The sequence below is a fragment of the Nyctibius grandis genome, chromosome 1 (genome assembly GCF_013368605.1).
Source record: "Nyctibius grandis isolate bNycGra1 chromosome 1, bNycGra1.pri, whole genome shotgun sequence".
Lineage (NCBI taxonomy): Eukaryota > Metazoa > Chordata > Aves > Nyctibiiformes > Nyctibiidae > Nyctibius > Nyctibius grandis.
In genome coordinates, this window is record NC_090658.1 from 111,585,385 (window position 1) to 111,608,889 (window position 23,505).

At 38.6% G+C, this 23,505-nt stretch overlaps 1 protein-coding gene across 1 annotated transcript in view; it reads left to right on the forward strand.

The window, feature by feature from the left end:
• The window catches only part of TPO (thyroid peroxidase), a 63,800-nt gene that overhangs the window by 35,672 nt on the left and 4,623 nt on the right, over positions 1 to 23,505 (forward strand). Inside the window, exons 7-11 of the mRNA XM_068396515.1 lie at positions 2,022 to 2,228; positions 8,549 to 9,064; positions 16,863 to 17,121; positions 17,609 to 17,779; positions 19,489 to 19,726. Coding sequence (XP_068252616.1) covers positions 2,022 to 2,228; positions 8,549 to 9,064; positions 16,863 to 17,121; positions 17,609 to 17,779; positions 19,489 to 19,726 — 1,391 coding nt within the window. The remainder of the gene's footprint in view (positions 1 to 2,021; positions 2,229 to 8,548; positions 9,065 to 16,862; positions 17,122 to 17,608; positions 17,780 to 19,488; positions 19,727 to 23,505) is intronic.

Consider the following 23,505-nt stretch of genomic DNA (forward strand, 5'->3'; position numbering starts at 1 on the left):
GCTGCAACACGTGGTCTCCAGAGTTTCCTTCCAGCCCAGACTTTACAGTGATTTTGTGATTCTTTCTTTCAATAATGGTACCTTTATTCAGGGAAGGAGGAGAGGGAAAACAGGGTTGTGTTAGCTAAAGAAATATAAAGCACACAGACATGTTAGCATGCGTATGTGTGTACGCGTGTATACCATTTCTCCTAGGTTAGCGTACCTTAACCGAACAAGTATTACTGTCAAATCATAACTTCATTTTTTAGCTAGTCCGAGTTACTGAGCTAAGAATGCATTGCAATATTTATGGATTTTAGCAGCTCATATACTTAAAAAAGAGCAGAGCTGCTATAGAGGGAAGTTTGGAGGAAAAATATTTGCATAGAGGACTGGGGGAAAAAGTCCCCAGTGCAGTGTGCAATGATTTGGGCTGGATTTACTATTTCTGGTTTGTCATCATTGCTTTGAAACCTGACTTTTAATGGACTCAAAGTCTTGTTATTTTAACCACCATATGTTTAATAAGGATAAGCAAGAGAATTTAGTGTTAATGTCACCTGCAACTCATGTTATTAATTAAATAACATTGTCTCTAAGCTGCGCAATTTAGCGCTTAAAGATGAAAACCTGACATTTACAGATGTAAATTTCCAGTAGATGGTACAAACTGCCTTTTTCTAGATTCATTAGGGTATATGCTTGTGAAGTAAAACACGCGAAAACAAAACTACATGACTTCACCAAATCTGATCGTAACTGACCATCAGCAAGGTTCTCTGCTTTAGTTCAAAGTAAGATAGGATAAAACTAGTGCCATAGATGTTTTGCCTCATTTACATAATTGTCTTTTTTTGTACTTTTAGCTATCCAACTATATCCTTTAAAAAGCAACATGCAAATACTGTGAAGGTGAGAGATAAGTGTGAGGATTACTATAAAGCAATATTAGAACATAGTGTAACTGTGCAAGTTAACAGTGATAAGAAAATCTTACTAACTGCAAGAAAAAAGCTTTGTGGCCACCAAAGCTATTAAAATACAGATATAAAGACTGATATTCCTGATGAGCTCTATGTATCTCTGCTCTCGACTATTTCAAGATAAAGCCTAACAAGTCCCATGTTGCCTCTTGTCCTTAGCAATTTTATTTAACTGCACCTGCCTTATATATTCATTATATAACCCTTATATTTATTACAGACTCTATTTTATGTGCTGGTCTTTCAGTTGCTTGACTTCTACGGCAGCTGCTGTGTGCAAGGGAATATTTTGCACCATGAGGGAGGAATCTGTGATATTAACGATACCCTAATCATCACAAACTGACCGCTGATTTTGCTCTGATGTTTTGCTTGGTTATTATTACAGGCTGGACATGTAGCATAGATGTCTCCATGTGTTCCTTCTCAGAGCATCTATATCTCTATGCAGCTTTCACAGAAGTGCCTCAGAAATACGTTTTGGCTTCTCCTTGCCCGGGAAAATGAAGCAGAGCTTTCAGCTACCATGTGTTTGCAACCTAGCTTGTCTCCTGGGCTGCATAAGCTGCTCCATTTATGTACAGAGCAGCCCAGAGCCTCTGTGTATCCACAGTGATTTGAGGTTGCCCAGCAAACCACATCCTTTGTTAAAGGAGCAGAAAACAAAATAAATATAAAGAAAACTTTTAGACAGTCTAAAAGAAATGTGTGGTTTTCAAAATTCTCTGGAAAGGAACAGATCAAAGATACACTGCTCATTTGGTAAATGTATAGAAAAACCTGGCTGAAATGTCTTTGAATCTGCTTGTGGTGCTGGTATCTCTGCTCCTGAATGGAAATAAGAGTCTGTCAGAGGTTGAGCTTTGTTGTTGTTGTTGGGGTTTGTTTTGTTTTGTTTTTAGGCAATCCATTAAAAGTACTTTACAGCATAAAGTATTTTAAGGGCGGGAGGGGGAAGATAGCTTTTATCATTGTTCTCCCTGCTTTTTAGTGTTTTATCATTTTGTGAGAAGTAAACGTTACTTGACACTCAAGGTAAATTAATTCTCTTCCCAGGTTCGTGAAGTGACAAGAAAAATTATTCACGTGTCTAATGAGGCTGTTACTGAAGACAACCTGTATTCTGATATTATTATGGTATGGGGACAGTACGTAGACCATGACATTGCATTCACACCCCAGAGCACAAGTAGAACCACCTTCCTAAATGGAATGGAGTGCCAGATGACATGTGAAAAACAAAATCCATGTTTTCCAATAAAGGTAAGATTCTAAATTGATTTCTTTAAGAGAAATAAGAGGCTCTAAACAGGTGAGTAAAGTAAAACACATTAGTGATACACATACAGTGAAATAATTATAAAGCAAATTGACAGATCATCCAGAAATATTAGAGCAGACAGTGGCAGAAAAATTGAAACCAAATGCAACTATTAAAAGAAACAGGTAGATATTTAAAATGTTTTGTAGAGATAACAAACTATAGCTAAGGTACTTAGCACAAGCATAAAATTTTTCTACCTCTCAGGTTTATGTTGCAGAGAAACCTTACTAGTCCCGTCCAATGTTATTGTTCTCATGCTTCAAGGTTTTGAGTTCCATTGGGGAAAATAGGGAAGTAGTCATAAATAATGCTGTTTTTAAATTGCCAGACAGATAAAGTGAAAGGACTGTAACTTTACTCAGTGCAAGCAAAGGTATTTCCAGCAGCTAATGCAAACTTTTGAAGAGAGCTATCTTTTCAAGGTATGTATAAAATGATCTTCAGGGAGGTTTTGGAACTTGCATACATCACCTCTTTGCTTTGAGTAGAAGGAAAACATGAATTCAAAGCTTGTTAGAGGGTTAGAAGAAACATAAATTGGTATAAATATAGGATCCTGTATTCTTGTCTGATTAATTTAAAAGTATAATCATTTTTTCGCTCAAATTAAGTAGCAAAGTCAAAACACTTTTTTGTTTCTCAAAGTGCAGCCTGTCCATCTCATGCTACAGGACAGCCCCATGCCCATTACAGGCCTTGGACTGATGCCCCCATCTCTATCCAGAGCAACTGAAATGACTTTCCTTAGGGTTGGAGATTGATTACTGACCAGCTTTTCTATGCACTGAATCCAATGTAGTCAATAAGTTACATTAGAACAGAAAACTTTTCCCTTCAACACACAGTAATTGATAGCTATGGCACAGTCTCCTTTTGCCTTAAGTGCCTCATTCCGCTTCCATTAAACATAAAGGAAAATATTTGGCTGACTGTAATGGGAACCGAATCAGGTCCTGTGTTGAAAGATGGCTCATCTTCCATTTCGTGACAGAATCTAAAACAGAGGGAAGGCTAAGTGAAATTCATGACTGCCTGCAATTTTACCACAGGCAGGTAAATCTAGTCTCTCTCACCCAGGAGATATGGACTTTTGCAAGTTTGCAAGCATAGCTTGAGAGCATTTGCAAAGAGCACAGACTTCTTAAAGAATCACATTTTCGGGACACCGAGTGACTGGCTAACCTAGTTTAGAGACAACGGCCATAATTACAATGAGTCTTCCATAGTTGTGACAAAAATCTCTAGTTTACTACATCTCAAATTTCCATATGAGGCAAGAAATTATTTATTCTGTTTATGCTATTAAGTAATAGCCTTAGAAAAATTCCCATTCCCAAAGTCTTATCAGGAGAGGCTAGGGCAGAAGTCCAGTCCCTGACCAGCAGTGCTTCACATGATGTGATGAAGGACATGGAGTGTGTCTCCACTGTATGACACAATGTGGCTATGTATTGACTCTCACTTTTTAAAAGTCAGTTTGCAGTAGATATAAAACTGCAAAAGTCTTCGGAAGCTTATGTTTTTGTTTATGATAATATTCTTTTAAACAGCACAATTACTATTGATCTTTAAGCGCAAAAACCCCACATTTTTTTGTTACTAAATAGATTTTTAAATTGAGAAGAGACTCATACTGTTGCCCATAACTTGAACCAAATGTGGATCACAGGGACCATAGAAGTCTAATCATTGAACTCTGACTAGTTCAAGCCTAGAAATCCAATCTGCTTAAAATGAGGCAATTTAAGGGATCTTCAAAAAAGGACTCCAAGGCTAATATTATTCATGTGGTAGAGGCATTACGGTGCAAAGAGAAAGAAGCTGCACAGATCACCATGGCATAGACCCACAAGTGCATCCTCCAGTGCTCTAAACAAGAGACATATTTCAGATTTCTGTCTTGGAGCTGTGAAGAGATTCATCACAGAGCATGTTTCAAGGATGCTCTTGAAGGCAAGTTATGTGTACATGTGCTAAATCTAACACTGAGTGTAGCCTGGGAGCTGCTTCTGCTCAGCGGTGTAGCCTAGCAGGGGAATGGGGTCAAGGCATACCCATGGCTACCTTTGGGAGTTAGTGTCTGATACTCAGAATGACCATGGTGGGGGGACATACAAAGAAATTCAGATACAACCCTGTTAAGTACTAGATAAGTTTCTCAACTTGTGGATCCATTACATGATCACAGCCCCATGAATTTTTCAGCTCCATTTTGTTATTATTCTGTTATTCACAGCTTAGAGGGACAGTTATGAAGATGGTTGTTCTTTTGCTTTTATTATTTGTCTAGTATTTTGTGACTGTTTTTGTCAAAGGCAAATAGACACTGTATTAAAAAAAAGAGGAAGGAGGTTGTTGTTATTAGTGTGACTAGAGGAACTATTTTTTGAACACTGAAACAAAATGCTGTTACTCCCTAGAACTGACCTTCTTCCTGAAATCTTAATTAAAACTAATCTCCACCTATTAAATATTTGGAAAACTGCCACGATTAGTTTTATACATTCATTTTGTATATGAAGAAACTGGCTGATTTCCAAAGACCATGAAATCAATAGCATATTATCCAACAATGTAAACATAGAGGCTTCAGTTTGCACTCTTGCTGAGATCCTAGAACAGTGGCACCCAAGGGAGAATCCACCCATGGAAAAGGACAACCATGCTTACAGCTGCACGCCCTCCCTGGGTTTCACCAGGGGGAGGAAGCTCCTGCCTGTGCAGGTTAGGGAAGCTGTCTGGAAAATGTTCTGAGTCAGTGCAGTTCAATGAAGGATTGAAATATTAATAGCAAGTGTAGGTAAATGATTCATACGTTGGCAGGAACCATTATGATTTTCTGTTCTGGACATTTTCATAGTAAAGGCTATGGAGTTTCACTCGATTCTCACATTGAGCCTGTAGCTTCTGGTAGAGCCTGAACATTCTTTTTCTATATATTTTCATAATCCCATAGTGTGAAAAAAAAAAAAATGAAAAAATCACTAGCTTTAGTTTATAATTCTTTTACAGCAGCCTGTCACATGGAACAGGTTGTGGAGATAACCCGTCATTCCTCAGATGATTATTTCAGGGCTGAGACATAATAAGGCATTAGAAAGACTTTCATAGAAGGCCTACTGACTTTATTCAGTATTAATTACATTGCTGACAATAAGTTAGACATGGCACATACACATAGTAAGATACAATCCTGAAAACCTTTCAGACAGTTCAGATACAAAAAGACAGAAAAGAAACAGAGCCACAGGAAAGTGAGGTGATTTGCAAAAGGTGACATGTAACATACAAGTGACTGTCTCAGCTATGAATGGATCAGTTGATGTGCACACAGCCATCAGCAAAGTGAGCGCCTGCCTTTTTCTTCTGTGGTTCAGAGGTAGCAGCTCACTGTCAGACAGGGCCATTGACTCACCTCCGAGTTTCATGTCCACAAATAAACATTCATGTTTCCCTTATTGGCAAACTTTCATAGACCATAAGCTAGGTTTTCTGTTAAGTCTACAGCAAAAATCCTTTTACAAGGTCATTTCCCACAGAACAAGTTCACAATAAGAAAGATTCTTCCTTAGCTGAAATAACAGTTTAGACATTGTGGTACACTGAAACAATTAGTGCCTTTCATTTTCTTACACATAAAAAATTTCACCATGATCGTGCGTATATAATAACAGTTTAAAACAACATGCAGCTATACTAGGAAAACTATTGTGGCCAGAGAGGATTTTGTTGTGAGGATTTTTTCCCTCTAGAATTGTACAAAGGAAAGAAAAAAATTGTATGAATATTATTCACTAGTTCTGGAAAAAAATGTGATTCTGTACCCACTTCAGCAGAAAAGGGTATTTTTTTTTCATCAGGTTATTTTTGATGTCATTTGAATAATAACGTGAGGAACATCTCATTTGCACATTCAGCTGCTGGCTGCACACTACTTATCCCATGAAAAGGGGAAAAGACTGCATTATGCAGTTCCACCAGTCCCTTAATGTTCATTACTGCTGTTTTTCTCCACTGGGGCACAGAACGGTTTGAACTGAAATTGCAGAGGCAGTTAACTAAAGATTATTCAGTATGAACTTCATTCACTGTTGATATGTTTTGTTGTGAGCCTTGCTGTTTAGCAGCTTAAAGGCGTCTCATACATTTTTTTCCCAGTGATAGCTGAATTCTTCCAGGTTTTCCTGATAACTAGAAGCAGCAGGCACTCAAACACATACAATGCTGTGTCTGTCAAGTTCAGGTATTTGTAGCATGAGATGAGCTTCCCGCTTACATTACCAGCTGAAGATAAAAAGAAGCCACACTAATAGCAAGAGACTTAATAATAGAGACAAATACTAAATAGAAATCCAAGGCAGAGAAATTACTGATTTGAGCAATCAGAGAAAGAAAGAAAAAGGTAAATAAATTACATATTTCCTTCAAAAATAATCTACTTTGATTTGCTAAAACCTAGGTAGTGAAGAAATACTGGTAAAATTTCTTTACCAAACAAAACTTGAAAAACAAATGAAACTCTTTACTAACTTAAATGCTTTATTGGTATCAATCCCTACTGATGTGAGTTCTCAGTAGTAAGAAAATTTTACTTGGTATAATAAATGAGGTAACAATGTTACTATATGAAGCTCTTGGATTCCTTTCCAAAGTTGCCTTGTTTCTTTTGCCCCCAATTTAATGACTATTCTATCTTCATGGACTGATCTCTATATTACTAGAAGAATGAAGAAGAAATTACATCATTTTATATAACATCTGCAGTATTCTCTGTCTTCTGCCAAAAAGTTCTGAAAAAATGAAAAGGAAGCAGATAGAATACAAATAAGAAGGGTTAGCTCAGGTGTCTGTACAAAGTATTTATTTTACCTTAGTCAAATTTTTTGAGATTTTTTTTTTCTGGGATATTTCAGCAGCTTTAGTAAGTGTTATCTGTACGTACTTCATGTTGAACAATTGATAAGAAAACCCTAGATTTATGTTCCCTGAAACTCAGACTCCATGATTGTTATAACATTTTTAATTGAGGTTAATCTTTTTTAAACTCTTGGAACTCACAGGCTGTTATGGCTTGTTGTTGGTGCACAGTGCAGTAGTTAGAATTTGGAAATAATGTGCTTTTCAGAAAAAGAGAGTTTGTAAAGCCAAATCTGCATTAGAGAATGCAAAAAGATTTTAGTAATTTTGAAACATGGCAGTTTTCTGTTCAGTGATGAACTCTGTTCTTTGAAATAGAATCGATTGTTTGAGCTTTCCTCTTGGATATCCTACAATGCGAATAAAACCTTTCTCCCTCTTCCTTTTTCTCCTCCTCCAACATCTCTGCTGCCCTCCCCACATCTGTTACATTATTCACATACTATTTTTTGTGCTCTCCTGTGACAAAACTTCTAGCTGTCTGGTTTGGGCTGTATTCTCTTCTAATACTCTTATCTAAACCCCAAGATCCCATTTGATAATTCCCACGTCTCTTTCACTCCCTTTACCTATATTTGGACTAGCTGAGTGAGTGGCAGGCTGTTTCAGACTACATCCATGTTGACTTGCACCCAAATGATGGATAACCATTTGACCTCAGTCTCTCAGCTGTGTGTGGGTCAAACCGATAAAGGACTGGGGAGTCTTTCATTTGGCAGAGGCTATGTGCAGCCTTTGCTTTTTATAAAGACAGTCAGAATTTAATACTTGTAAGACACCTGTCGCTGTAAAATAATGTGGGAGAAAGACTGTGGGGGGCTGGCAGAAAGCAGAGTGAACAATTACATATGCCTTTTTTAGTTAGGAAACTGGATTAAAAATAAGTATTGAAACAAAGCTTTTACAGCGTGCTGCTGCAGACATTAAAACTCTTCATTACGTTTTTATGTATACATGTAAACCTGCTGTTTCACTTGGTGTTCAGTAGAATGTAATTTGACCAGATGTTCACCTCTTCATTGTGATCAATTTTGACAGTGAAGCAGACTAATTTAGGTGTAGATCTATACAAAAGGGGTTACCTTAGCAGCTTGCTCTTAAGACAGAGTAAAGGTTTTGGGTTTTATTTCTGTCTTTGCTTAAAAAAGGTTGAATCATCTTTTTGCTTAAATCTGATGCGAAGGAAAACAATCTCTACAGGCTTAGAATATGTCACTTCAGTAGATGAGATCTGAACTGAAAACTGAGACAGATGATGGAAATATTTACACAAGCCTTAATTCAACATCCACAACTGTTACCTTCACCTCAGAAAAATACCCTTTTTTTTTTTGTTATGCAGGTGACCACCAATGATACTTTATCTGCAAGGATAGATTGCTTGCCCTTCTACCGCTCATCTCCGGCATGCAGCACTGGTGATCATGGTATTCTCTTTGGAAATCTATCAGCACTAAATCCAAGACAACAGATCAATGGCTTAACTTCTTTCCTTGATGCTTCTACTGTCTATGGCAGTACGCCTGCCATGGAAAAAAAGCTGAGGAATTTAACAAGCAAAGAAGGCCTTCTTAGAGTAAACATTAAATATTATGATAACCATCGGGAGTATCTGCCTTTTACAGACCGGGTCCCATCACCTTGTGCACAGGAGTCGAATGCAAGCAGAGGTGAGAGGATTGAATGCTTTATGGCTGGGGACAGCCGATCCAGCGAGGTCACGTCTCTGGCAGCTATGCACACGCTGTGGCTGAGAGAGCACAACCGCCTGGCCAGAGCCCTCAAAAACATCAACGGCCACTGGACCGCTGAGACAGTCTACCAAGAAGCACGAAAAATTGTCGGTGCTCTGCATCAGGTTGGCTGCTTATTTGTTTATCTATACATTGCAGTGAATATCTTTGAACAGAATCGATCACAAAACTGCAAGTGGCTTTGGAGATGATGTTACTCTTTATTTGCCACCTATTTCTCCACTTCAAATTTGGCATGTTTAAAGTTTGTTCTGTTTTCCACTTTCCCGTATGCAATGTACCTTAGTTTGTCCAGACCCCTCAGTGCTTTGATTTTCATAGCAGTTTCTACTCTGCTTCATCTTTCAACAGGCTTCTCTGGTGTCTATTTTGTCTATTGAAGAAGCCTTTTCAGATGCATTCCTTTGTAGGTTTTTTTTGGTAAAGGAAACAATTAAAATGTACCGTTTCTGTATTTACATAGTGTTCAAAATGCTTACTTTCTCACAGGAATTATATAAATGAATAACTTCCCTGTGTAAAAATGCCTGTGAAGTTCTCAATGATGCATTAACGCATAAACTTCAAGGGCTACTCTTCATAGGAGATAGCAGAGAAACAAATATAGTAAAATACAGAAGAAGAGTCCATTAGAATGTTTATGTTAGACCTGAGAACAGGAAAAACTATTTCTACTCAATATTTCTCCTTTTTCTCCCCCTCCGTCCCCCACCCCTGAATTATCTACACAGGCTTTAACTCCTTTTTTTCCTCACATTTCTGGTATTCAGTGTGGACAGCTTCAAATCCTGCAGACCTCCACATGACCCTATCATAAACAAAACAAAATGAAAACATTCAAAAGGATTTTTCTTGCACAAAATACAATCTGCTTGCTCACAGTTTTAGAGGCAGTCAAACCGGAATGGCATCAGGACCCAGATGGATTCCTCTAGTACTAGCCCAATAGATGGGAGGGTGTTGTGGCTCCCTGTCCTCAGGTCCAGCCAGTACAAGACCAAACACTTATGCCCAGTAGGCATGTATGTGAGTGCATATACACACATGCACACAGAATCACAGAATGGTTAGGATTGGAAGGGACCTCTGGAGATCATCTAGTCCAACCCCCTGCCAAAGCAGGTTCCCCTAGAGCACGTTGCACAGGGTCGCATCCAGGCGGGTTTTGAATATCTCCAGACAAGAAGACTCCACAACCTCCCTGGGCAGCCTGTTCCAGTGATCTATCACCCTGAAAGAAGTTTTTCCTCATATTGAGATGCTATTTCCTGTGTTTCAGTTTGTGCCCATTGCCCCTTGTCCTGTCACTGGGTACCACTGAGAAGAGTCTGACCCCATCCATCCTCTTGACACCTGCCCGTAAGGTATTTGAAAGTATTGATAAGATCCCCCCTCAGTCTTCTCTTCTCCAGGCTGAACAGACCCAGCTCCCTCAGCCTTTCATTGTAAGAGAGATGTTCCAGTCCTCTAATCATCTTTGTAGCCCTCCGCTGGACTCTCTGCAGTAGTTCCTTATGTTTCTTGAACTGAGGGGCCCAGAACTGAGCACAGTACTCCAGGTGTGGCCTCACTAGGGCAGTGTAGAGAGGGACAATAACTTCCCTTGACCTGCTGGCCACACTCTTCCTGATGCACCCCAGGATACCATTGGCCTTCCTGGCCACAAGGGCACATTGCTGGCTCATGGGCAACTTGTCCACCAGGACTCTCAGGTCCTTCTCCTCAGTGTCGCTTTCCAGCAGGTCAACCCTCAACCTCGACTGGTGCATGGGGTTATTCCTCCCTGGATGCAGGACCCTACACTGGCCTTTGTTGAATTTCATTAGGTTCCTCTCCACCCAAACACATACACACATACACATGCACACACACATAGCACCTCTACTGGTTCTCACACAAATAATGGCACGGATGGCCTGGCCCATGTTCTCTGTGGCTGCTCAGGATTGAAGCCCATTAGTGAGGTATACACACAGGCAACGTGGGGGTCTCCCAGACATCTGCACAGTGGCTGGCACCAGAGCTGGTCCAGCTCATGATGCCTGGACCCACAGGCTTCTGAGCCTCGGTGTCCCATTCACTTTCTTTGCAGGTCCTCAAGTTTCTTATGCTGCTCATCATCTCTGGTCTGTCTGGAAACTCACTAATGATCACACACGCACAATCAGAATAGAGAGGACACCCACAGAGAGGGTTGTCAGAAATAGGATTTCAGGAGAATATAGCTTTAACTACAGAGATTAAGCACAGGGCTCAGTCAGACGAGCACACTGATCAGCTAACTCTTCACACTCAGACAACCCCTTTTTTCCCTTTTTCCCTCTATTTTCCCATGCTTGTTCCTCCCCAGTCCACCTTGACCCCTACCTTTCCCCACCTTTAGTCCTTTCCCTGAACATCCCATAGTGTTTCACACATTCCCACAATCCCTTCAAACATTGCTAATGAAATTCTACACAGTTCCCCAAAGTCATCTCCTCCCTGCACCCCACGAGCCCTACCCCTGTAGGCAATGGCCCCTTTAGCTTGCATGACATTCAGGGTTTAGTTTCTTTCGTTGGCTCATCTTGGCAGGTTTCACACACAGGCTTGGAGTTTGGATTTAAATTAGATATTAGGAAGAAATTCTTTACTGTGAGGGTAGTGAGACACTGGCACAGGTTGCCCAGAGAAGTTGTGGATGCCCTCTCCCTGGCAGTGTTTAAGGCCAGGTTGGACGGGGCTTTGAGCAACCTGGTGTAGTGGAAAGGTGTCCCTGTCCATGGCAGGGGGGTTGGAACTAGATGATCTTTAAGGTCCCTTCCAACCCAAACCATTCTATGATTCTGTGATTATGGCCTGAAAGAAAACACTTTGTGCAAGGCAATACGCTGCATGAATCTGGGCTACTCATTATCTCTACCAGTATCACAGACTAATGAGATTTGCCTATGGCTCATTAGAAGTGTGTTTGAATTATATCTAACTGATTTAGAGACATTCATTTAAGAGAGATTATTGAAGTACCTCTAATAATGTGGTATGCTAACCAGCACAATAATCACAGCTGTAGTTGAAGTTACCTTGAGATTTCAACTCTAAAATTTAGTTTCAGTTGCTACACATTTCTAAAATTCCCTATTTTTGGAATGAATACTTTCACGTATAATTTTTACCTATGGGTGCATAATTACAGAGAATTGAACAAAAAGCCTTCCCTTCTTTCTAGAATAAGGAGAATGAAAAAAAGCTCTCTCTAGACCCTTTTTTTCCCTCCTAAATGCTTTTTTGGCAGCATAAATATCTCTAGTGACAAACATTTCATAATAGAAACTCGACAAAGTTATCAAGCATAACAACTGTCTGTTGATAACCTGGACAAAGCAGATTTTTAAAGTTGCATTGTAGGCATGTTGCACTGATAAGTAGTAGTTTATATACACCACAACAGTCGTTAACTCTCCCCTTGTATTTTACAGGAATGACACATGCTTAACTCTAAAGTATTAACACTGCAGTATACAGCATTAAAACTACATACCCTGATTTACCTAGGGTTTTGTGCAAAAAGACATTTTTTCATTGCCATTTACTAACTGAAATGGAATGATCTGCTGCTTTTGCTTGTTCCTGTTGTTTTGACCTGAGAAAACATAATATAGGGAATTAGGATTCCTCCTTTTAAGCTATTTGAAAGAAAATAGCTTAAATTTGTTTTCCTTTAAACAAAAAGTGTAGACAAAACAGGAAAAAATACTCAATTATACAACTGCTACAGTCTTAACATTGCTATTCCATATATACGTGGTTTGGAGGATGCAATTGCATGTACATCTGCTGTTCCTACCAGAGACGATTTCCCCTGATGTGCCATTTGGATTGTGAAAGCCAGATGATGTGGCACTAGTCAGAGTGAAGCAGGAGTTTCGCAGATCAATCTGAATCAAATTCTCTTTGGTCTATTACAGTATCAGAGAACCGTCTCTGAATTAATGGAGTTACTGCCAGTTGATCCCAATTGTACTTGACAACCGCCTTTAGTTTTCAGTGTGTACATAGGTGTTTTTTTCAGTTCCTTCCATATCTTCTTGTGTTCTCTGCGCGTCTTGACTTATTCATCAATGATCTGGATGAAGGGACTGAGTGTACACTCAGAAAGTTTGCTGATGACACAGGAGTGGCCGATACACCAGAAGGTTGTGCTGCCATTCAGAGAGACCTGGACAGGCTAGAGAGTTGGGCAGAAAGGAACCTAATGATGTGTCATTATTAATATCATGATTATGATATTAATGATAATAATGTCTTCTGTGGCTGACATATTTAATTTAACTACAATTAATGGCTTCAACATGGCTGACTTGGATGAAACTTGTTTGTGAAATGAGACAATTAGATAACTACTCTCAGAGCTTAAACTCTATGAAATCATAAAGGATATATAGATAAATAATAGATATTATAAAAGAGTGTGTGTTGCACACTGTCATAACTCATGTTTATAAAGAGTATAGTTCAGACTGTTAACGGAACTCTATTAATGTGTTCATTATTTATTAAAAATTGAATTATCATACAATCACCCTTTACGGAAAAGCTTAGGACTTCAACATCATCTGTAAATCCTTTAATAGCTACAGTGAGAACTTCAAACTAACTGTGCATAACACTTTAATGAATTAAACATCATTGCTATGTTTGGTTGTTCTCTATTATGTCTTCAATCTTCCCCAAGTGCAAGAGCTTCATTTAATTGGCTCTTCACTATCTCAGTGAGATGCTATTCCTTTGCAGTTAGCTCTGGCCAATGGCAAAGACAAGTTGGACTTTTGGTCTTACTTATTCTTATGATAGTTCACATATTTTTATATACTCTCTTCCAGCCTCTTTTTTATTTTCCTTTTCCATCCATCGTGCCCCATTCACACCTATTTTGGAAAATACTGGAGGGGTTTTGGCAAGCAAAGTCTGCTGAAGCTTATGAGAAGTAATATGAATTTCTGTATCTTTTGCACCTAATTTGAAATAGCATTTAACATGAAAAAAAAATTCAACAATAATCTAGAATTATGTAACCTAGTTCCAAAAATCTAAAGTATGGCTGACTTCCGCTGGAGGTGGCCCAGCCTGGGGGCAAACTCAGCCAAGATGCTCGCTGAGTTCATAAGGACCCTTGGGAACCCCTGTTGTAATTCTGCCTTCCGAATGAGAAGGATGTTGCCTTTCACACTAACAGCCTGTTTAACATGGAGTATTATTGTGTTTGCAGGTCGGGATTCAGTTACTTTTCTATACGTAGTGCATACGTGATTCATGATATGATGTAAAATCTGTACAAAGCCTTTTCTGATAGTCTTGTAGCCACCCAGATTCTGTTTCTGTCTGGATACTTACCAAATGATTGGTTGAATTGCTAGGAAATCAGAATTTTATTTTCTCTGATATGACTAAATGAATAATGCTTAAATGCTCTCAATCACTCTGTTACTATCTGGTCATATAGACTACTAAGGTCATTTAAATATTGAGCATATGGGCTTCTGTTTAAAAGACAGTGCCCATTTGTCATCATTTTTCACTGAATTATACTGTTGAAACAATAACTGCTGTGAGACAGTAGAAATATTGACATTATCGATTTAAATTAATTTCTTCACAAGGCTTCTGTGGAGCTTGGATTTGATGCTATGAGGTGCTGAATGTCTCCTAAGAGGAGCTTGGATTACCACTAATCTCACAAATCTCACAAGGAGTTGGAACCACCCAGTACCCTGCAGGTTCAAACTCATTACGTCCACATAAATCCCTTATGCTGCTGCAAACACCTGAAAGTTAAATTATTATTCATAAGTAGAATCAAAATAAGTAATAAATGGTAGAGAAATCCATTGTACCTGTTTGCAATTTCTTTTCCATGTAGTCCCTTTCTGGCTCCGATTTTACTGATGTGTTTTCAGACAAGCACATTCCTTTGTTTCCACAGGAGAATCTCAGTTGTTGAAGGAACACTGTACTGAAATAAAATATTATGTTTATTTATGCCAAATATGAAAGGAAATAAATCTTTCAAATCATTCTCTCAGAACAGGGAGTGAATGCAAAAGAATTTTAACAAAAATAATTTTGTTGTTTGTCAGCTGTTTACACCTTGTTTAAAACTTATTTATGCGTCAGTTATGAGAACTTGTAACGAGCCTCTCCTTGACTTCGCACAGACATATTCAGGCAAGGTATGTTCAGGGACTACACAAAGACTGGATGCTACATGCTGATGTACTTTAGATGTGGTTCTCTGTCAGACTCCAGATTCTTTCTGGCAGCATGATCTTCTACTGTATTGGTAACATCTTCTTAGTCTGTATTGTCTAAAAATCACCTCCACTTGATGGAGCCTTATTTAGCCATTGGAACTTTCCATCAAACAGATGCCCCTCCTAGCTCAAGGCAAGCATAAGACCCCTTTTTACCTTAGCCTTTTAATTTTCATGTTTTGAAATGGCAACACCTCTTCCCCCACCAAGGAAACAAGAAATTAAGATCTGACCTCTGGAGCAAATGAAAAATCTAAATTGCCCTTTCCTTCGGGGAATCTGGCCTTTACGAGCAGCTTAGCTTAAGATTTCGTTTACAATGAGCCAAAAAATGACAGTCGTATCAGGATGTTTTTATCTGTGGCTAACCTAGTCCTATGTAAAGTCTTTGGTTGTAAAAACTAACTCTAAATCTAAAATTAGAAAGAATAGTTGTCTTGCAAAACCTTTGTGAATGTAGCAAAAGGTTAACTTCTCAAATGGCAGTGTCAGTATTAATTTCTAGCAATTATTTTCTTTTCTTCATATGTTGTATTAAAGGAGCTGTAAAAGGAATTCTAACCTATTGTCTTTCAAATATTTTGTTCACTGCATGACCTAACCTGAAAATGTAAAGAGGTGGTTACCTCTGCCTTCTGAGAAAAGTAAACAAAGTTTGCTTATCTCTGTGCCGTGACTAAAATAAAGATACAAGTTTTTCATAAGGTCATTTTATGCCAACTAGCTTTTCAATATGCACTATATCAAGCTCAAAGTACATTTGTCTGTTTATTTTATTGCACACTATATTGAATCTATAAGGTGTTTTATTGAGTTCATTATGCTTCATATTCATCCCTTTATGCTTTATTGAATTCAGCGTAATCTTTAACCGATAATGCACTTTCATTTTATTTGGAACATTAGATCATTTTCCTCTTTTTTTGGGGGGCATGATTACTCATGCTCTTTTCATGCAACTGTAATGCTATTACATTATAAAAGCATTTGACTGAAGATGTTTATCAGCGTTCTCATTTTTGAAGTGTTTTTTTTAGAAGTCTATAAATTGGCTTGAGTTTAGCATAAAACGTCTACCACATGATTCTGGGGACCAGTGTTTTAAAGGCTGGTATTTCAAAAATTCAGTAAAGAGGGTTTGTGTCACAAATATACATCTGAAAATTGAATCTGTTTATATCAACAACCATTCTCGAAAGATTTTATAGTAATTCATGCTTTCATTGCCATTTTTAAGGGCATTATAATTTACATCGTTACAATCAGGGCTTTAAATCTCGGCACAACTCCTGTGAGCTGGATTAGCCCCATGGATTGGAAGTGAACAACAGTGGTAATCTCTACTCAGGAGGCTTTGGACTAGCATTTATGGTAGGAGCTAGCAGGGGCCTGGCTGTCATACTGCACTGAGCCGTGACACTGATTCTCTACAGTCATTTGTCCCCTTACTGAAAAAAAAAGAACGATATTGTTTACCAGCTAATACTGCTCTTAGCCATGCCAAGTGCTTGGGGATAGATGAGTGCAGAAAAAGGCATTTAGCATGTGGGAATCATTACTATTCATCTATAAAAACACTGAATGATAAACGTTTCTTTTTCTTTTCTTTCAGATTATTACTTTAAGAGATTACATTCCCAAAATCATTGGTCCAGATGCTTTTAATCTGTATATTGGCCTTTATACAGGTTATGATCCCACAATGAATCCTACGGTTTCTAACGTATTTTCAACAGCTGCTTTTCGTTTTGGTCATGCAACAATCCAACCAATAGTAAGGCGATTGAATGCACAGTATTTAGATGATCCAGAACTCCCAAATCTTCTTTTGCATGAAGTTTTCTTTAGTCCCTGGAGACTCATTAAAGAAGGTATGGTTTCATTTAAACTGTTTTTTTTTTTTCAGAATATTGTAACTTTTTTCAAAGATACTTATCTTGAATTAGGAGTAGGAACATTTATTTAATTACATCACTGATTTAAGCTGTTAAACAGATTCCAGAGCATTAACATGAACTGGAATAATTATTCTGAGTTAAATAGTTCTCTGAATCAGACAAAAGTAGTTCTCCACGTTAAACCAGTTTTGTAGATTGACAATGGATTGATGATTGATGATGAAGATATTTCATATCTTTTTTGTGGATGAATTTTCTTACACCTGAAGAAGCAGATGGAACCTTTTCATAGCACTACTACTTCCATATCAACCTGCAGTGCGTTTTTGCATATGTTTGAATGTAAAAGCCTGTGGCCAATGTTTAAAAGACATAGAAGCATACATGCATTCATGTTTATTAAGAAAGTTATAAGGGTTTATATATATGTTGTAACGTTATATTATTTTTGTGTTTAAAGGAGGTTTGGATCCTTTACTAAGGGGTCTTCTAGCACATCCAGCAAAACTGCAGGTGCAAGATCAACTATTGAATGAGGAATTAACAGAAAAACTGTTTGTGTTGTCCAATAACGGCTCACTTGATTTATCATCATTAAATTTACAGCGTGGCCGTGATCACGGACTCCCAGGTCTATTGATTTTTCATGAATTTTCTTCCAACTGGTAACTGAATTATAACTGCTTATATTTGGGATGTAATCGTAAGCTTTTAAGTAATTGCTTTAGTAATCAGAAAAGTAACTAATATTTTAAATTTTGATGGAAATAAAATGTTCCCCAGCATCTGAAATTAAAATAACCTGTTAAGTCTGGAATCTGGAAGGACAGTATTAGTGAGTGGATTTGGGTGTGCTTGATGTAGGTACCTGAGGCTTGTTCTTGCTGGGACCAACTCCAGAAGAGTGAAGTTTCTGCCTGCAGCTGCTACTTGCCGTTGGCAGGCTGCTCCCAGCCTGTGGGACAGGATGACTTAGACACAACCTCATTGGCTCTACCGACCGTAGAAAGTGTTGAGGTGTCTCCAGAAGTAGCGTAGATGGCTTATTTAGGTGCACACCTTATTTTGAGAAATATTATATGTTCGTGCCTGGTTTTTGCACTGGATTTCTTACTCCAGTCAACCCAGGGTAAGATTGAACTAAGAGTCAAGCAGCATTAGCCCATCAGGCCATGGGTGTACTGTTTTAGAGGAAGAATGCTGGAGTTTAGTTCAGTTTGGTTGCATCAGCTGTTAAAATATACATTAGGTTCCCAGTCCTGTGTAAAAACCTCTTACAAAAATGCCACAGCTTCTGAGAGGAGAAGCAGCAAGCCTCAGCATGGTAGATAGGGCCTCTTTCTTTTTTGTTTCTAAAACTGTGTCCTGACCCTCTACCTGATCAGACCACTTGTCTGCATGAATAAGGAATAAAGCTGACTGCCTTTCTATGCTCTGAGCCCAATGCCCCACCCATGGAGGTAGGACTGACTGATTGCCAAAGGGCATTATGTCTCTGGGTGACAACCCTCTCTGTTTCTCTTGTGTGACTCACAGCTAGGAATACACAAGTTGTTGGCCCTGGACAGTAGAAATGAAGTCTGACTCCAGCCAGGAATTTAAAGCTCTCAGCTACATGAGGGTAGAAATGGAGGGCTGATCTCCCAGACCAGAAATTAAAGTTTTGTTGGGAGATTGGGGGGATTAATTCCAATGATGTAAAAGAATGTAAAAGAAATATACTTTCCAGAGAGCTGGACATGCACCCTAGGACACTGTCCTTAGTAAAGTGCTTTAGTGCATAGAATCACAGAATGGTTTGGGTTGGAAGGGACCTTAAAGATCACCTAGTTCCAACATCCCTGCCATGGACAGGGACACCTTTCCACTAGACCAGGTTGCTCAAAGCCCCATACAACCTGACCTTGAACACTGCCAGGGAGGGGGCATCCACAACCTCTCTGGGCAACCCGTTCCAGTGTCTCACCACCCTCACAGTTACTAACTTCATTCAGGTTTTTCTTGCCCACGCTTCACCTAACTCCTATATTCCTAGTCTGGAAATCTCAAGACAAAGTGCATGCTCCTATTATCATGTTTTCATTACATAAATATAGAAGAATTGTTTTAAACCTTTGTTTTCCTTCATGAAAATGATGTAGCAATGAACTACAATCCTGTAGCTTCAGATCCTGCCATCATTTCCCCAATCAATTTAACCAACAATTATATGCCTTTTTTAGACATAACTGTCTATGACTATGATTAAGGTTGTCAGAATCCCGTGCTTATAAATTTATTAATTGCCTATATCAAGCTTAACAGCCAAGTCTAATCTTCCTTTTAATATAATTTTTACAGGTTATAATGACTGGCGAGAATTCTGTGGCTTACCAAAACTGGAAACTCAAACTGACCTGAATGCAGTAATAACCAATCACAATGTCACTGAAAAAATCATGGAATTGTACCATAATCCCAGCAATATTGATGTTTGGCTTGGTGGTTTGGTAGAAGACCTTCTTCCAGGTGCTAGAACCGGTCCTCTGTTTGCGTGTATAATTGGAAAGCAAATGAAAGCACTAAGGGATGGTGACCGGTGAGTCTATTCATGCTGTTGAATCATTTGTGCAATATGCAGAAGCAATGGAGTTTTTACAAATATGTGAGGATACTTCCCAGAACATAAGACAACATGATACTTAAACAGGCTTCAAACAAATTATTCCCTGCCACTTCCACATTTTTAATTTCACTCCTTCAGTTTTGTTGGGTGAGCTTTTGCTTATTCTTCTTTAGTCTGCATATAATTTCAATTACAAATTAGATGGAGATTGTGGTATTGAGATGCCCAACTTTGCACTCCTGGTGGAAAAGCAAGGTGCCAGCAACAGTTAATTGTGCCAAAGGCAGCTAACTTCTGTGTGGATGCAGTACTGTGCAGGGTTTAGCTATCTGCACTGAGCTCAGAGTCCTTAACTGGAAGAACCTCAGCATTTTCCACGGCTACCACAGCAAAGTCAGAAAGGAAAGGCAGAGAGCTGTAATTCAGGCTTCCTAGAGGGGATAATAAAAACACCATGTACCTAGTTTGATGTGAACTGGGACTGCAGAGTGCTCCCAGAATTGCCTCATCGGACACAGCATAGTATGTCCCTTCACCCAGCCCTGCACAACCACCACCATGATCTTGTGTCAGTTCAACCTTCCACACCAGGAAGGCAGGAGAAATTCAGCTTCAGATCACAAAGGGGTGCAAGATGCAGCTTATATCTTGCTTCTGCTCCTAAAACAACTATAAAACCAACCTTTTTTTCATTTCCATCATGTACTTGTGGCAGCAATTTTGAATCTCATGAGAAGACTAATTTTAAACTGCTCACACAATGCTAGCAGTGGTGTTTTAAGTACGTCTGATCCTTAGGCTCACCTTTAAGCTCCTCTCATAAGTCACTGTTGTTAAAAGAAACCATGATGTAAATAAGCATCCGAGGCAGAATTTAAATCTGAACTTTAAAATATGTTAATTAATTAGCTTACAGGAAAAAGTGATGCTAGTCATAAAGGTGATATCTTATTAGTACAAACTGTATAGACAACAAACATTCCACTCAGCTGTGTTAAAAACATGCCTGGAAGTCTTCTGAATCATACAGACATACTTGGCCCTATCTGGGGAAGGATAATCTATCGAGGCCCTTCCAGCCTTGTTCCCATTATTCAGTGCCTTATGATACTTCTTATTATTCAGTGTCTTATGATACTACTAGCATTAATCAAACGTAAACATAATTTAACATTAACTTCAAATTGAGAAAAAGATAATTCTAATAATAAAAGTATTCCCCAAGTTTCTGCCACAAAGTGTGTCAGCTAACTTAAATGAGAAATAGTATTGTCATTAACTCTCTGATAAGGAATTAACTAAGAGAAGTTAGAAGTACATAAAAACATGTTATAGTTGTCACACAGTAAGTATAAGAATGGAAAAGTCTAATATTCATTGCAGTTTCTTGTCAGATAGAGTATTGGACATAATCTGTATCTGCACTAGTAACACTAAATGCTTACTAGATACCCTAATTGACATGTCAGTAAATAAGGATTTTAAAACATCTCTTCTAACATACTCATTTAAGTTCAGAAATCAAGGCTAAGTGGAATTTTTGACTCATTGAACTCCATCCTGATAGCCTTAAAACCTTTTGTCAGTAACCTGATAAATAATGGATTTAATTTTCCAGTGTACTAAACTCAGGCACTGTCTTAACCTCATCCAAATCACCTGGAACAAATGGTTTCTGTTCCATCAGCCTGGACTTTCTTTTCCTATCTCTTCCTACTCTGAACCATTTTGTGACCTCAGAGTTTGTAATAGTTGGGCAAAAATGCTGAAGCTGATTTTGTCATTCCTTGCATAGGAGGGCTTGAGCCTTTTTTTTTTTCTTTCATTTCTTTCTTTTTTTACTCTAAACCTGTAAAATTAACCTGAAAATTTTGGTCGCTTGATCCAGATCTGTTGGAGCAACCTTTGTTAGAGTAAACACCTATCATCTGCTTGGTAGCTTAAAAAATAATTTTCTGCTCAAGCCTTCTTAGCAGTGTAGATAAAACTGAATTTTGTGATGAAAGTAGAATAGGTTTTGTACATGAAAGAGAAAATGACAGGTGTGGAAGAGCTGAGTGGAGCAAAGTCTCTGATAGCTTTGGTTATGGGAAGGGACCTGGGAGTGGTCAATGAGTTTCAGGATGCTCTGAGAAGTTTGGGGACAGTGTACAGGTGAAGGGTAGGAGGAAGGCATCTTTCTTTTTTTCTCTCTCCAGCCCCTTCATCTCTCCTGCACTTCTTGACATGGTGCTTCTCAGGTGTAGGACATTCACTCCATCCCTGGTCTTGTAGATTGCCTCCTCCTCCAATATAGACAAAGTAGGGCAGGTTTCTCCCCAGATTGTCCTTCTGTAGGTAACTATTTGCCTATAAATAAAGCCAGTTTTCCAAAATTTCACATGCACTTACCTTAGTTAACCAGTACACTCCTGTTGGCAGCAGGGCTCAGTTTGCCCTGAAAAGCCCCCAGGGCACACTAGCAGCCCTCACGTTCCCCAGAAGACAAACAGGACTATCATACTTCTCATTTGCATGGTACCATTTCAGGGGGCTCATAAAAAACCCAACATGCTAACATGCACCAGTTTGCACAGGGTCCACGGTCAACGTTACTGTTCCCTTCTGATCAGAAAAATGTAAACACAAAAAACACAGACTTTTCTAGAAACCCCAGCCTTGTTCCCCCAGTATTATGGATGTCCAAGTCCTATGTTAAACCTGAGGTTAATTTGTACAGTATGATCACGTCCATACTCTACTGCTAATGGTCCTAGAACATGTTACCACAAATCCTGCCGAGCATTTGGGAAAATCTTAATTGGCCTGAGTACCACATGGAACTACCTTAGCAGTTTAGCAGTGCTTAACACTGTTTCATGTACTAATGCAGATATGCTGTCAAACCCCCCAGAAATATGTTTTTGCCATTCACGTCGTGTCTTTATGTACAAAATGTTTATCTTTTCTTTTTTCCCCAGTGTTTTCTTTCCCCTTCTTTTTATCTTTAAACATGTATGTATGTGTGTAAGCACATATATATATTATATATAATATTATAATATATATCATTTAATAGATACCCCTTTGTAGCACCAACTGGTTCTTCTGTTCTGCCACAGCACTCTCAATCTGACAAAATGGAAAAAGCAGCTCCTTTCTGTTCCAGACAGTCCTCTTAGCTTACCTTTTTGTGTGATCAAAAGCACAATTACTGTCTTACAATTTCCTACTATAATTAATCTGCATATCTACAGCTTTCTTAGCAAATAAAGAACCCCATGTTAAACAGAGGGACATTCAGCAATATCTGTTTTCATAGCAACCATTCAGTAATGGCAAGCAGAATTCAAAAGCTATGGTATGGGGAAAACTATTATGGCTACTCTTGTAATTTATGCTTAAAAAAATTTATGAGTGCACAGTGAATGCTGGTGTGCATAAGATTAAGCATGCAGCTCAAACAAATTAGTTCCAAGTTTTTCTCTCGGGATTGTAACATTTTTGTGGCCCTGTATCTTCAATGAATAGTAATTCTACAAATGTGAATACTTAATAGTTTTAACCAGCTGACTTTTAACACATCATATGAATTAACCAGTACGTCAGACTCACACTAGCCTTTTCACGACTTTCAAGCTGGGTATGTAAGTCTGCAGATCATGGTGTTTACTCTTATTATTGTTGTATCCACCTACATTTTTCTGTAATTCTTATTTTTGGTCTTTTACATATGGTACTGTGAAAGTAAGAATAATCACCTCTTTGAATTT